The sequence below is a fragment of the Bubalus kerabau genome, chromosome 4 (assembly GCF_029407905.1).
Source record: "Bubalus kerabau isolate K-KA32 ecotype Philippines breed swamp buffalo chromosome 4, PCC_UOA_SB_1v2, whole genome shotgun sequence".
Lineage (NCBI taxonomy): Eukaryota > Metazoa > Chordata > Mammalia > Artiodactyla > Bovidae > Bubalus > Bubalus kerabau.
The window spans coordinates 162,607,065-162,622,749 of record NC_073627.1 but is presented as its reverse complement, the minus strand read 5'-3'; the positions used below and the strand labels follow the sequence as shown (position 1 = coordinate 162,622,749).

General features: G+C 48.4%; 1 protein-coding gene across 1 annotated transcript in view; it reads right to left on the bottom strand.

The window, feature by feature from the left end:
- Positions 1–13,802: 13,802 nt before the first annotated feature.
- The window catches only part of LOC129651033 (liprin-alpha-1-like), a 39,628-nt gene continuing 37,745 nt past the window's right edge, over positions 13,803–15,685 (bottom strand). The window contains 4 exon segments of the mRNA XM_055579762.1: positions 13,803–14,053; positions 14,056–14,092; positions 14,204–14,244; positions 14,247–14,284. Of these exon segments, the coding sequence (XP_055435737.1) occupies positions 13,803–14,053; positions 14,056–14,092; positions 14,204–14,244; positions 14,247–14,284 (367 nt within the window).

Below are 15,685 nucleotides of genomic sequence, written 5' to 3'. Positions count from 1 at the left end.
CTGGGCCAGCCCAGTCAGGGGAAGGGCAGGGAGGAGAGGGATGGAGGAGGGGCTGAATTCCAGTCCCCCAGGAACCTGGTGCCCAGAAATCTTGAGTCAGAGCGGGAGACACATTCATACAGGGCAAGCTTGAGCCTGAGGCATAAAAGCAAGAAGGAAGGAGGAAGAACACACACACCTGCACCCGTATCACTCAGAACTCTAGAGGAGAATGGGAGGATGGGGGAGAAAAACACACACATGCCTCTTTTTATATAAAATTGCATATTTAATTTGGTCATGAATTCATAAACACATGAGGATTTTGTACCTAATGGCCTTTCTTGTACTGTTTGATATTTCCAACAAACTCTTCTAAAATAAGAACTTCCAACGGAGAGAAGAGTAAAAAGATAAACCACCACTAGTGAAAAAATTAAGTGCCTATCTTGGGTCAGGTGCTCTTTGGATTGGATATAAAACAAGGCAACTTCATGCTCTCACCAAGCTTACCTTAAATAAACATGATGAACACTGACAAGGCTAATACTTTAGGTGGGCACTAAGGAAGTCCTCTGAGAAAGGGATAAGTGACCTGACACTTGATTGAGAAGAATTCATTTCTATCTCCCTCTGAAGATGAAGGCAGAGTGTCCTCCACAAAAGGAACAACAAAAGCAAGAAACACGTGACTTCCGGGGAACAGAGGGGCAGTAGGGCAGGACCTCTGAAAGGGAAGAGGAAAGGGCTATTGCACCAAGGCCACTGAGGTAGGACCCCTACCAAACTCCACTGGAGCACCATACCCTGAATGTCCCTAAATACTCAGCCAATTCTAGTTTGGGTCCAGCCATGCCAGTCTTGGGCACACAAAGTTTTGAGATGGAAAAGATAAACTGAGGAGTACTACTTTCATAACATCATCCTGCCATGACTGGAATACTATAGAGATAGGTGTGCTGGAAGGAGGGCTGAAGTGCTTACAAAGTATTTTTTACAGTAAGAGGAAGTGATCTGCCCTCCCTGAGCTGAGGGTGCTGCAGTGCATCTTCCACACTAAGAGTACTCAAGCAAGGAGACCTCCCACCAAGAACTGGGAGGGCAAATGGAGGAGGAGCCAGAGAAGGGGAGGAGACACCAGGAGAGGCCCGCTTGCATGTGTTTATTCTGAAAACCAGATCACAATACAGACAGGGCAAGATGGCAGAGCAGAAAGACCCTGAGCTTGGGTCCTCTCACGGGCAGCCCAAATTACAACTATTTGCAGAGCAAGCACTGATAAAAAAGACAGGAACCCACCAGCATAGATCTTCTACAACTAAAGACATAAAGCAGGAACCACACTGAGATGGTTGGAGTGGGCAGACTCACACTATCATCAAGTACCATACTCCTGGGTGGACAACCCACAAAGTAGGGAATTATATTGCAGGGTTTTTCCACCAGAGAGTTCTGAGCCCCAGGTGGGCTCTCCAGCCCAGGGATCCTGCATCAGCAAGATGAACCCCCAGAGCCTTTGGCTTTGAAGGCAAGCAGGGTCCTAATTTTGCGTGTCCCACAGGACTGGAGGAAACAGACACTTCAGTCTTCAAGAGCACACACATGCACTGGGACCTAGGGCAAAAGTGGTCACTTGATGGAAAGCTGGGTTAGAGCTGCCTGCTGGTCTTAAAGAGGGTCCCAGAGGGGCAGTGGGTGGGTGTGGCTCAGGCTGTGGGTATAGACACTGGTAACAGCTGTACTTTTCACACTGTCCATGGGATTCTCATGGCAAGAATACTGGAGTGGGTTGCCATTTCCTTTTCCAGTGAACCATGTTTTATCAGAACTCTTCACCGTGACCCACCCATCTTGGGTGGCACTGCATAGCATAGCTCATAGCTTCATTGAATTATGCAAGCCCCTTTGCCATGACAAGACTGTGATCCATAAAGGGGATTGACAGAGGAGCCTGGCAGGCTAGTCTATGGGGTCACAAAGAGTTGGACACAACTTAGCGACTGAACAGTAACAGCCATACTTGGAAACTTCTTCTGTTGGTGGACACGGGTGCTTATAGGCACTATTGTGGGATCTTCCCCCTAGCTCATTAGCCCCAGTAGCTAATGAGTTGGGTGGGATTGATCAGCCCCACCCAACAGCCTGTAGGCACCACTGCTGGGATGTGGTTATTGTTGTTTAGTTGCTAAGTCATGTTTAACGCTTGCTGCTACTGCTAAGTCGCTTCAGTAGTGTCCGACTATGTGCGACCTCATAGACTGCAGCCCACCAGGCTCCCCCGTCCTTGGGATTCTCCAGGCAAGAACACTGGAGTGGGTTGCCATTTCTTTCTCCAATGCATGAAAGTGAAAAGTGAAAGTGAAGTCGCTCAGTCGTGTCTGACTTTTCGCGACCCCATGGACTTCAGCGCACAAGACTCCTCCATCCATGGGATTTTCCAGGCAAGAGTACTGGAGTGGGGTGCCATGTCTAACACTTTGCAGCATGCGAATGGACTGTAGCATGCCAGGCTTCTGTGTCCTTCACTATCTCCCAGAATTTGTTCAAATTCATGTCCACTGAGTCAATGATGCCATCCAACCATTTCACTCTCTGTTGCCCTCTTCTCCTCCTGCACTCAATCTTTCCTAGCATTAGGGTCTTTTCCAATAAGTCAGCTCTTGCATCGGGTGGCCAAAGTATTGGAGCTTCAGCTTCAGCATCAGTCCTTCCAATGAATATTCAGGGTTGATTTACTTTAGGATTGACTGGTTTGATCTCCTTGCTGCCCAAGAGACTCTCAAGAGTCTTCTCCAGCACCACAGTTCAAAAGCCTCAATTCTCAGCCTTCTTTTTGGTTGAACTCACATCTATTCATGACTACTGGAAAAATTATAGCTTTGACGATACAGACCTTTGTCGGAAAGTAATGACTCTGCTTTTTAACACACTGTCTAGGTTTGTCACAGCTTTTCTTCCAAACTGCAAGTGTCTTTTAATTTCATGATTGCAGTCACTGTCCACAGTGCTGGGATGCTTCAGGCCAAACAACTAACAGTCCCACCCATCATCAGACAGCTGAGTAAAGACAGTCCTGAGCCCACCGCCACCTCTAGGCATGCCTCTAGACATGGCACTGCCCACCAGTGGGCCAAGACCCAGCTTCCCCCGCCAGTGGGCAGGTAAGGGCCCTGCCCTCCAGGAAACCTTCACTAGCCTCCGGACAGCCTCAGCCACCAAGGGGCAGAATGCAAGAAAACCACAGTCCTGCAGACTGTGGATGCAACCTGTACACAGCAGGTGACACCCTGTCCTAGGACCAACTGGGCCCCAACCCTGCCTGTTAGCAGGCCAATACAAGCTTCAGGACATGCCAGATTCGATCCCCAACTGTGTCAGGAACTACCCCCTACCCCCACCCTGCACCAGTGATCTGACCCCAACTCGGGATACCTGGGCCCTGTAGCCAGACTCCAGGGCATGGCTCTGCCTGCCAGTCATCTGGCACTAACCCCAGAACCTGGCTTCACCCACCAGTGGATGGGCAACAGCCCTGGAGTTTTCTGGACCCTGGCCATGCCCACCAGTGAGCCAGCACTAGCTCCAGGTCCCATGGGGCTCTGCAGCCAGCTTCCTTGGGACCAGGCACCACTAATGAACCGCTGGCAGCCTCCACACAGGGTAGGCCCCAGCAACCAGGCCTGTGACACCGCCTACAGAGCCCACCCCCAACAACAGAGGGAACACCCCCTAGAGCAGGGCTCCCCAACCTCCAGGATCTAATGCCTGATGATCTGAGGTGGAGCTGATGTCATAATAGCCAAAATAAAGTGCATAGAATTGCCAATAAGATATTGAAGAGAAGTAGTAAAACAGTGCATCCTGGTCTTATTCTCGATCTTACAGGAAAAGCTTTTTGTCTCACTACTGGATAAACTCGTTGAAAAAGCCCTTTGATTTTTTTTTTTTTTTTTTTTTGATGATTACTTTTTCCTTCTAAAACCCAGGAACAATATTAAGCAAAATGAAGAGGCCAAGCCTCAGAGAAACGTGGCTCGGTATTTTAAGAAGTATGAATATATAGTTGGTCCCTCAGAGGACTTACAGAACAAGGGAGTTTGACCACAGCTTAGTTTGCCACTTCAAGTAGAGCTGTATTGGAGAATCCCAGAAGTTTTAAAAGCAGATAAGTTTTCTGGACTCTTGGAATCTCTTACCAAAACTTCGAGATCAGCTTCGAGAAGTCTTACAATAAGTAGGAATGACTTGTCAATATTACAAAACTTATTTCCTAGCTTCCCTTTTATTCTGGTTTGAAAACCAATAGCCAGGTCAAGATTCTAAAGTAATGGAAAAGTATGTTTAGTCACTGGAAAATTCTTTCAGGGACAATATAAGCATATGTATCGTACAAAGCAACCAATTGTCTATTTCTTTCTTGGGAAAGGTAATAATATGAACAGACTTGTTCACAAAGGAAAAATCGATCGACGTTTTAAAAAGACTGCTGCTGCTAAGTCGCTTCAGTAGTGTCCGACTCTGTGCAACCCCATAGATGGCAGCCCACCAGGCTCCTCCGTCCATGGGATTCTCTAGGCAAGAATACTGGAGTGGGTTGCCATTTCCTTCTCCAATGCATGAAAGTGAAAAGTCAAAGTGAAGTTGCTCAGTCGTGTCTGACTCTTAGTGACCTCATGGACTGCAGCCTACCAGGCTCCTCCGTCCACGGGATTTTCCAGGCAAGAGTACTGGAGTGGGGTGCCATTTAAAAAGACAGCTGATATGAATTCCTTGTGGCAGAGTGGAGATGCACAAAAGGAGGGAAAAGCCCAAGAACTTTTGCTTTGGTTCAAGGGACGAATTGAAAATAATTGTTTGTGCAAGGATATAGATCAGTGGGAAAAAATTACAATACCCATCATACCTGCTTTTTTGGATCAACTTAGAAGTGGTAGAAGCATAGAAAAAATAATCTTTTTATAATACCTGGGGTTTTCCACTGGAGACCCACAGGCTTCTGACAGGTTATGTGAAAGTCTAATCTTCTCCCTCCAGTTATGTGATCACAATAGCACTTAATTTTTTTTAGACCCAAGATCTATCCTTTAATTTGACAGATTTATAGATACAGCCTCTGACTTTTTGCCCCTGTATGTGCAATATTTATATTTCTTCCTAAGCATGCTATGAGTCCCATACGGACTGTGGTGAAAAAGGAAGGAATGAGAGATGTGGAAGCTATCAAATGTCTTCCTTGGTTTGGACAACACCACTGAAGGCAAACTAAGGGGGAGTTATGGATGGAATTGAGCTTCCCTGGTGGCTCAGACAGTAAAGAATCTGCCTGCAGGGCAGGGGACCCGGGTTTGATTCCTGGGTTGGGAAGATCCCCTGGAGGAGGAAATGGCAACCCATTCCAGTATTCATGACTGGGAAATCCCATGGACAGAGGAGCCTGGTGGGCTACAGTCCATGGGGTCACAAAGAGTTGGACATGAATTAGCGACTAAAACAACAAGCTCTTCCCTTTTCCTATCCTGACACCTTGACAAGCCCACATTGTACATGAAAAGGAAAGGCACAAGAACCTTTCCTGTGATGTGAATGGAAATTAAACCACAATACTGTGGTGCCCCATTTTTACTTCTTAGACTAGCAAAGGATTTAAGTTCAATGTGGCGAGGGTGTAGGGAGACAGGGAAACTTGTTTACTCTTCAGTTCAGTTCACTTGCTCACTCGTGTCCAACTCTTTGCGACCCCATGAACCACAGCATGCCAGGCTTCTCTGTCCATCACCAACTCCCAGAGTTTACTCAAACTCATGTCCACTGAGTCAGTGATGCCATCCAACCATCTCATTCTCTGTCATCCCCTTTTCCTCCTGCCCTCAATCTTTCCCAGCATCAGGGTCTTTGCAAATGAGTCAGCTCTTCACATCAGGTGGCCGAAGTATTGGAGTTTCAGCTTCAGCATCAGTCCTTCCAATGAACACTCAGGACTGATCTCCTTTAGGATGGAGTGGTTGGATCTCCTTGCAGTCCAAGGGACTCTCAAGAGTCTTCTCCAACTCCACAGTTTAAAAGCATCAATTCTTCAGTGCTCAGCTTTCTTTATAGTCCAACTCTCACATCCGTACATGACTACTGGAAATACAATAGCCTTAACTAGATGGACCTTTGTTGACAAAGTAACGTCTCTGCGTTTTAATATGCTGTCTAGTTTGGTCATAACTTTCCTTCCAAGAAGTAAGCGTCTTTTAATTTTCATGGCTGCAGTCACCATCTGCAGTGATTTTGGAGTAAAAAAAAATAAAGTCTTTCACTGTTTCCACTGTTTCCCCATCTATTTGCCATGAAGTGATGGGACCAGATGCCATGATCTTAGTTTTCTGAATGTTTACTCTTAGTGTGAGTTAAAATGGTCCAGCCTTTTTTTCTTTTTTTTGAGGGCTTTATCATTATCTGAGCAAAAGTATAAAATTCTCTAACCCACTGACACAACAATTTCACTTTGAAGCATTTACCCAGTAGACAATACACATACATGTATGACTCATACAAGTATATGCTACCCACTCCAGTACTCTTGCCTAGGAAATCTCATGGACAGAGGAGCCTGGTGGGCTACAGTCCATGGAGTCACAAAGAGTTGGACACGACTGAGCGACTAACACACACACATACACACACACAGACAACAGCTATTATCTCTCCTACTCACTTGACACCAGCAGGTATTGTTGTTGCTGTTGTTCAGTCGCTCAGCCGTGGGCAACTCTTTGTGACCCCGTGTACTGCAGCACACCAGGCTTCTCTGTCCTTCAGTATCTCCTGGAGTTTCCTCAGACTCATGCCCGTTGAGTCGATGATGTCTTCCAACTGTGCATTACCTTCTATTTTATTTTCGTTTTGTAGACTGCTTGTATTCTGACCAGACAATTCTGTCAATATAATAGCTTTCTCATTCTCCCTTCCCATTTTTTACTTCCGAAGTCTTTTTCTTTTCCATACTGTGTCTTACATGTGTTGTCTAACACAGAGTTTGTTCAGTGGTCATCGATCTTGATTTTATGGAGACATTTTTCATTTCCTGGGTCTATTTAAGCTTCCCATATGGCTATTATTAGGCCTCCCAGGCTGAGTCAGCTGGGGGCTGTGTCTGCCGTGCAGAGAGGACAGTAGACTGGAGCAGGTGTGCTGCGTCTGCAGTGAAGTGGGTGCGAGTTTCCCAGGCTGGGTAACTTGAGATGTCTGCCTTTACTCTGTGCTGAGGTATCAGCTGGGGTCGGGTTCCTCTGTAATTCCACTCCGTCCCCCTTGTGCCCAGATCAGACTCAACCCAGAATGACAGGGCTTTTCACTCGTAGCCCAGCGCCTGCTTGAGAGAGGGGCGCCCCCCACGACCAGAGTGTCATCCCTGCTTCCTGCAGTGCTCTGCCTGGTGCTGACTGTCTAATAAGAAATAGAGTCTCGTCAGTGTAAGACCAAGGCCAATCTGGGGGAGAAAGCTGTTTTGATCAGAAAGTTGGGAGAATCGCTAAGCTTTCACTCTGGCCACATTTTTGGAAGAGTTTGCTCTGACTTCTTAGTGATGAAGAGTCATGCTGGGGGATCCTTTGGGTGCTGCTGCCTCCATGTTCCCTTGTTGATGTTTTCCGTGTGAGACCCCTGAAGCTGCAGATGGGTGGTCTCTGCCACAGGTTTTTGGAGGTCGTGGTGCTCTGGATTGGCTGTTAACTGTGGGCATTGGATCCAGCCTGGGAGGGAAAGAAAGTAACAGCTCCAGACTGGAAAGTAAAACCTGCTTTGCTCCCCGGCTGTGGAAGAACGCGCTCCCTGAGCTGCCTGCAGAGTTGTCAGAAGTGGTGATGACCCTGTGGGGGTTGGACCCTAAGCTGCCGCTGAAGTTCCAGATAAACAAGTGGGAGAGGAGTTGGTAGTGGGCCGGCAGGCCCCTTACTTTATTGTAGGAGGGAGCCAAGGTGGGGGTGACCCCCTAAGTAGGAACTAGGCTTTGGACGAGCCGCCTCCTCGCCTGGCATTGGGTCATGCGTCAGTCATCTGTCCTGTGTCCTCAGTGTGCACAGAGAGGTCCATGACCACTCTCCATTCTGCCGAGGGAGCCTGGTGCCTTCCTCTAAGGGTCGGGCCTGGGCAACTAGAGCAGCACGGGGCCACTCAGGGTTCGGGGTGTAAATATTTTTAGCTTCCTGGCCACCACAGGGTCTCGGGTGGCTCCTGAACTAGCTGTAGTGTCTTGACACAAAGTTAGGCATCGATTTTCTGTAAACGAACAACTGTTCAGAAACATATGTATGTTCCAGAAAGCTTTATTTACAAAGAATCTCGGTGCTGGAGGTGGGCATGGGCCATGGCTTGCTGACCACACAGCGCAAAGCTTGGGGTGGACTGCTCAGTCAGCATGTGGGCTTGGGAAATCACCAGACCCACTTCCTGACTGGGGTCTGATGAGGCAGTTGCAGGCCCCACTGCACACCTGGGCGGGCTGGCTGTGTGGCAGGTGTTGACCCTGAACGTGGGGTGTGCCTGAAGCATGTCATCCGTGTTCCAGTTTGTGCCCTGATTCCTGGGTCACGTGCTTTGACAGTGTCCCACCTGAAGAGGGTGATCACTGCCAGCAGTCTTCCTGGAAGTGGGCTTAGGAGTCGTTGGCAGGCTGCTGGCTCTGTGGTTCTGGTTGGGGGCTGGCCTCCTGTTTCTTCATGCTCAGGCACCTCAGAAGGCTCTCTATGGCTGGGGTTCTTGGGAGACTTCTGGGGAGCCTGGTGTGGAGAGGGTTCAGGAACACCTGACTAGGGGGCCCTGGTGTTGCGATGCCTCCTGGAGTTACCTCCCTCTGGGCCGGCTTCCACGTTGAGTGATTTTGTTTGCATCACCCACACTGAGCAGAAGTGCAGGCTGCCTCAGGGTTGGGGGGCGGGTCCAGTGTGGCAATGCTGGTGGCATCTGATGCTTCACTTTTGCCCCTGTTCCAGTCAGCTGTCGGCCATGAACACCAGTCAAAGCTCTCCAAGCACTGCTTTCAGGTTGACTCCGTATGGGGGTTTGGAGGCAAGTTTGGTGTCCAGATGGACAGGTGAGTGAAATAGGTGAGTGAAGCGTTGTGAGCAGACAAGAATCGGGGTGGTGGCTTACCCTTGGGGATCAGGAAGGGGGCTCCTGGGTGCTGGCCACGTGCAAGTGCTTCATTACCAAAAAGGTATCGTGTGTGCCTGTCTCTGGCCCATGTGTGAAGCTCCCACAAGATGGTTTGAAGACATCAGGAGAGGGCAGTGCTGGTACCCACCCCTGCTTCAATCTACCTCCGCATTCTCACCAACCATGTAATCCCACCATGGAATTATGCATGACATGGCTTCTGTCTACACGGGGTATCCTGTGTTGAGCTTGCTGCCAAACCCTACACAAGGGTGAGAGACCAACGGCAGGGCGGTTAGGACAGATGTCAGGCAGCTTCCGGGGTCTTCTCTTGCAGAGGTCGTAAAAGAGCCTTGGTCAGAGACCTGCTTCTCAGGTACAACACCAGTCTCAGACACCAAAACTCACTCTTTATCAAGCAAAGAGTTGGCATATGTTTTAAGTAGGGTATCCAGTAAACTAAGAGGTCTATGCTAGTGGGATCTTAGAGCAGAGAAAACTGTGCCAGAGCCTTGAGTCCATGAAAGAGAACAAGTTGACATGGATGAACTGACCACCCAGAGCCACCATAAGAAGTATATTAGTTAGCTTGCACTGTGTAACAAACAACCTCAGATCCTAGTGGCTTAAAATAACGTGTATTGATTATCTCAGGTTCTTTCGGTGGGGTCAGAAATTCAGAAATGGCTTAGCTGTGCGATTCTGGCTTGGGAGTCCCTCATGAGGTTATCGTCAAGATGTCATGGAGGGCTGCAGGTTTCTGAAGGTCGTTCTGGGGCTGGAGGATCAGCCTGCAAGATGGCACACTCACAGGGCTGTTGGCCGAGCCTCAGCTCCTCCCCACACAGACCTCTCCTCAGGCTGCTTGAGCGTCCTCACAACATGGAGGCTGGCTTCGCCCAAGGCAGGAAGTCCGAGAGAGAGTGAGGAAGAGTCTGAAATGCCTCTGACGGCCCTCTTTTCAGTAGTTACATGCTGTCATTTCTACCTTATTCTATTCATTAGAAGCGAGTCACTAAGCTCAGTCCATACTTAAGGGGAGGGAGATTGGGTTCCCTTCTGAGCAGAGGAACACCCCAAAACTTGAGGACATAATTTAAAACCACCTCAGCAAAACCCCAGGGACAGCAGTATTCTGGGAGCTTCTTTCGGCTTAGACTTTGTGACGGACTACGGGACGGTACCAACTGTCGCTAGCCCCCCTCCCTCCTCCCCAGTCAGAAAGTGGCCTCAGCTGGCTGTGTCTACAGGGCCTAAGACCTCTGGGTGTCGGCCACCGTGTCCTCACTCTGGAGATCACACTCATTCTCCTCTAAGCATCGCACACCTGGAACCCAGCATCCTGGGCAACCCAGGGAGCATACCACATCCTCTCCCACAAGTTGGCTCCAGCACCAGTTTTTAAATATTTACTAATTTGGCCATGCTGGGTCTTAGCACCAGTTTTTAAATAGTTACTTATTTGGCCACGCTGGGTCTTAGCTGCATCGCGCTGGATCTTTTAGTTGCAGCACGTGGGATCTTTAGTCGTGGCACGTGGGATCTAATTCCCTGAGCAGGGATCAATCCCAGGCCCTTTGCATTGGGAGCATGGGGTCTTAGCCACTGGAGCATCAGGGAAATCCCAGTAGCATCATTTTTTGAAGCAATAAGACAAATGGAGCCTTCGATTTGATAAAGTCTCAGCCAATTCTGATAAAGAGTGCCTGGTCACATTTCTGAGTTTTGGGCAACTCGGCAGGATGTCAAAAAATTGGGCCCAATCACACGTACAGGCTCATTCTATGATTTCCAGGACACAACCGTAAATAACAGTTCATGTTCAACAGGCCCAAAGAGAACAGCCATTGTGGGTTATCTACTGTTGCACAGTGAACCACCCAGAACTTAGTGGCTGCAAACAGCCACACATTCTCTCTCATCAGGCTGTGGGTCGGGGGGCTGATGGGGGCCTGATGTGTGGTCGATCTCCAGTGGGGACACTCCTGCGTCCACAGTCGGCTGGTGGGTTAGCTGAGGTTGGCTGCTCAAGGGTAGCCATGGTTCATGATGGACAAGCTGGCTGTTGGCAGGGATAATGATGGGAGTCTTGTCCTCCAGCAGGCTGGCCTGGGCTAGTTCACAGGGAAGTGGCCAGAGAGCAATGCTCTCAAGGCCCTGGAAGCTTGTCACTTTGCCTCTTTCTGTTGGCCAAGCCAAGTCACAAGGCCAGCCCAGAAGCTGTAGAAATATGCCATGCCTCTTTACAGGAAATGTTGCGAAGTAATGTGGCAAAGGGGGCAGTTACAGGCCAGGGCAGGAGAATCATGGCCTCCTACAATCCCCTCCATGTGTGGTCTTCTTGACTTGAAGCTGAAGAAGAGATTGGATAGAACGCAACATCTTCCCGCTGTTGTTATTGTTGTTCTGTTGCTAAGTCGTGTCTTACTCTTTGCAACCCCATGAACTGCAGCACCCCAGGCTTCCCTGTCCTTCACTATCTCCTGGAGTTTGCTCAAACTCATGTCCATTGAGTCTGTGATGCAACCTGACCATCTCATCCTCTGTCTCCCACTTCACTGGATAGAACTGAACATCTTCCTGCTAAAAACTCTTTAAAAGCAAAAAAGACAGCTTTGAAACAGAGTTAGAAAGATCTATTTCAAGCCAAGGGCCAAAATCGCACTGAATAGTGATGTGTTACTAGTGGTCTCATTAAAGTCAGGGACAAGTCAAGGATGTTGTGATCACCTCTGCAAATTATCAATGCTCTGAAAGTTCTAGAATGTGCTATCAGACAAGAAAAGTCAATAATAATTGTAGTTGCTGAAAGAGGGAAATAAAATAGCCACTGGTTGAAGATGATATGATGGCCTACCTGAAAAACTCAAAAGTATCAGCTGAAACATGGTGATAATAGAACAGCTCTGTCAGGGAGTCAGATGCTAACAACTCTCCAGAGTTATTGTTGGCAAAAGAATCAGTGTACCTGCTGGAAACTGCAGCGGAGAAAGGATGCAATCCAAAAAAGCAAGGTGCTGGGAGAAATAGAAATACTCTATGATTAAACTTAAGAGGAATAAAATACCAATATGCACAAAATCGTAAAGTTCTACTGAGGAACGAAGGATGGAAGGAAAGGATTGGGGGAGGGAGGGAGGAAGTTTGTATAGATGGATGGATGGATAAATGAACAGATAAATGGATAAATGAACAGATGATTGGATGGATTAATGAGTTGATGGGTGGATGGATGGATGGGTGGTTGGATAGATGGATGGATTGATAGACAGATGGAAGACGGATGGAGGAGTGGATGAATGGAGTAGTGAGTAGATAGATGGCTGGACAGATGACTGGCTGACTGGATGGACAGGTGGATGCATGGATGGGTGGATGGATGGATGGATGAATTACTGAGTGGATGGATGGATGGATTAGTGAGTGGATGGATAGATGAACAGATGGCTGGCTGGCTGGAAGGGTGGATGAACGGAGGATGGAATGAATAAAGCAGATGTTTACACTCCAATTCTAGAAACATACTCTACAAAATTGAGTAGGAGCTGGGCAATAATTGTTTTCCCCAGAACAGTGACAAGTGTTTGGAAACGGCCTAAGTGCTCATCAGTGAGCGGGGAGGTACAATCTGTGGATACCCCACAAGGAACAGCCCTCCCCCTCCTTCCTGCCACCTTCCCCATCCCCAGGAGCTCATCAGGATTCTTCGCATGCCCCACCCCCAACCCCATCCTCACGGGGGTGCTGCTTGAGTTCACCACCTGTTAAACTCAACTCATAAGAGGCTCCCTTTACTGAGATACTTTAATAAAACCTCCGGGGAACCCTCAGCACCTTCATTTCTAAAAAGGTGGCTCTGGTGAACCCTCGGGCACAGAGAGCAGAGCAGACACGCTAGGAACAAGCGCATCAGCGCGGGGTGATTGACCACCCTCACGCTCACACTTAGAAACAAGGAAGACAAACGGACGAGAAAGCCTTCACGCTTTTTGTGTAAAATAACCATGAGCCTGAGTCAGGCTCCACCTGCTCCTCAGGGCAGGTACCTCTGGGAGGTCACGTCTCCTCACCAGGGTTCCTCTCCAGAGTGGACACACCAAGCGTGGGGACTGAGCTGTGTCCTGAGTCTGCACTCGAGAAATGAGGAGCTGGCCGGCCCTGATCTCCTGGCAACAATCCACGTTTCCACCAGATTCGTTTTCATTTTTCCAACTAGGAGGACCCTCTTACAGGACTTTCAAGGTCTTCCCACGTGGAGGAAACTTGGATGAGCACGATACGACTTGGTGTGACCTGGCGGATGTACGGACTCTTAAACCCTGAGAGCCCAGGGTCTACAGCTCCTGAAAAGGAATCTGCTGAAGAGGACAGGCCTGACAAGTCAAATGAGGGAAAAACAATGCAGCCTGGGGGCTAAGCCTTTTCTCTTTCACTTTCTTGACATTTATATTTACATTTCTTTTGATACATTTTCAAAAACTTCCTTTTTTTTTTTTTTTTTTTACAATTTTCACGTTTGCAGAAGTCCCTTTTTCATGTTTTCAAAAGCTCCCGTTTCTCTATTACACTGCCGCTGCAGCCCATCTGTTACAAAGATGATCTGTCTGAAGTATTGAATCATCTATCTTAACAACACAACTGCCGCAAATGAAAAGCTGTCATGGTTTTGAATGCTAGAACCTTATTTAATCTGGAACAGTGGACATCTGTATAGAGAACCCCGGAAGCGACACAAACGGGGCGCGAACTCTCCCTACGGAAGGAGGGAGGTGCACCGTTCTGGACGTGGGAGGGGCGGAGGGGCCGGTCAGGGACATGATCTCCTGGATCGCCAGCCGCAGCTTCAGCAGGTGCAGCGGGTTGCTGATGCCGATCTCACGCTGGATCTCCGTGTCCAAAAGGGGAGGCACGATGACGCCGCTCTTCACGTTGGCTCGCAAGCAGCCACGTACCAGGCTGGCATCCCGACTCAGAACTGGGACTGGAGACAGGAGGCAAGAGGTTATACATGGCCGTGGAGGGACTGACACACGGGGCCCAGGACGGGGGTGCGGGTGCGGGTGGGGGTGGGGGGGCGCATACACACCTCCAGCCAGACCACAACAGTTGGCCCGTCCCACTGTGAGAAGGCACGCCTTGTCTCCAGGCTTCCTCCAGCAACTCATGCCTACAAGTAACGAAACATTCAAAATTCAAGAATCACTACTACACACGGGTATAAAACAAGTTAACCTAAGTATTTATTCTCTTTATAAATTTGCAAAAGTGAAATAGTATGCATCTCATCATTTTCCTTTAATCTTCTAAGCCATCTACTTAATGAGAGTTCAGACATATTACAAAGAACCCTGAGTCATGAAATGCTGAATGAGTCCCCGCAATTCCTTATAGAATCACATCCTTCCCGATGAAAGAGTTATTGCCAACCTTAAAGGATTCAGAAGTCTGCACATCCAAGGGAGGAGGGTAGTCAAGGAAAAACATCCACTCTTCCCTTTCTAAACAGTGAGGACAGATACATAGAAGAAGAAACCACACCGGGGTCTGAGCAGAGGAACCTGTCCCTGAGAGAGCTTCAGGGATGCACAGCATTTCACACCAGACACACAAAGAGCAGTGCAGACTTTCAACACAGAACACTCTAACACAGCAAGCAAGGAGAGGGGTGGATGGGGGCTGTTTCTATCCTACACTGCTGTTCAGCCAATTAGCTATGTGCTAAATTAAGATACTGGTCATTCTTTTTTGACTAGGCCCCTGCGTGGCTTGTGGGACCCTAGTTCTCCAACCAGGGATCAAACCCCAGGCCCCATGCAGTGGAAGTGCAGAGTCCTAGCTATTGGACTGCTAGGGAATTCCCTAAAGATACACAGTGGCTTTTCAATACACTCAAATGGCATTAGACTTTACTTAAGATTGTGAAGTCTATGTGTGGTTAAAGCTCGAAATGGTTCACATCAAATTTCAAGTAACTATTCCTTTAAGTCAACCTTAAGTTTCCTAGAATAGTAAATATTCTGTTTTCTAGGAATAATTATACCAGAAAACACAACAGGTATCTTAATAGCTCAAGAAGTGAAAGTGAAAGTGAATTCACTCAGTCCTGCCCAACTTTTTGCAACCCCATGGACTGTAGCCTAGCAGGCTCCTCCACCCATGGAATTTTCCAGGCAAGAGTACTAGAGTGGGTTAGTTACCATTTCCTTCTCCAGGGGATCTTGGATCTCCCAGGGATCAAACCCAGGTTTGCCACATCGGTGAAGGCAGATGCTTTACCGTCTGAGCTACCAGGGAAGCCCCTTAATAGCTCAGGGAGAGTTTTTAAAAAAGGCAAACTTTTTAAATTCCCATATCCCAGGGGAACAAGGCATGTATCACGTGCCTGGAGTTTGCGTCCCAACCACAACCACCATCCAGAAGCAAATGGAAGACTCGCTTGGCTTCTGCTGGGGTTTATTTCCTTCCTCGGCTATAGGATATTGCATCACTCTGCTGTCACCGGCTCACTCTCAGCTGAAACCTAGCTTTACAGAGACAGCTTCAGAGACGAGCCTGGGGGGCTACCTGC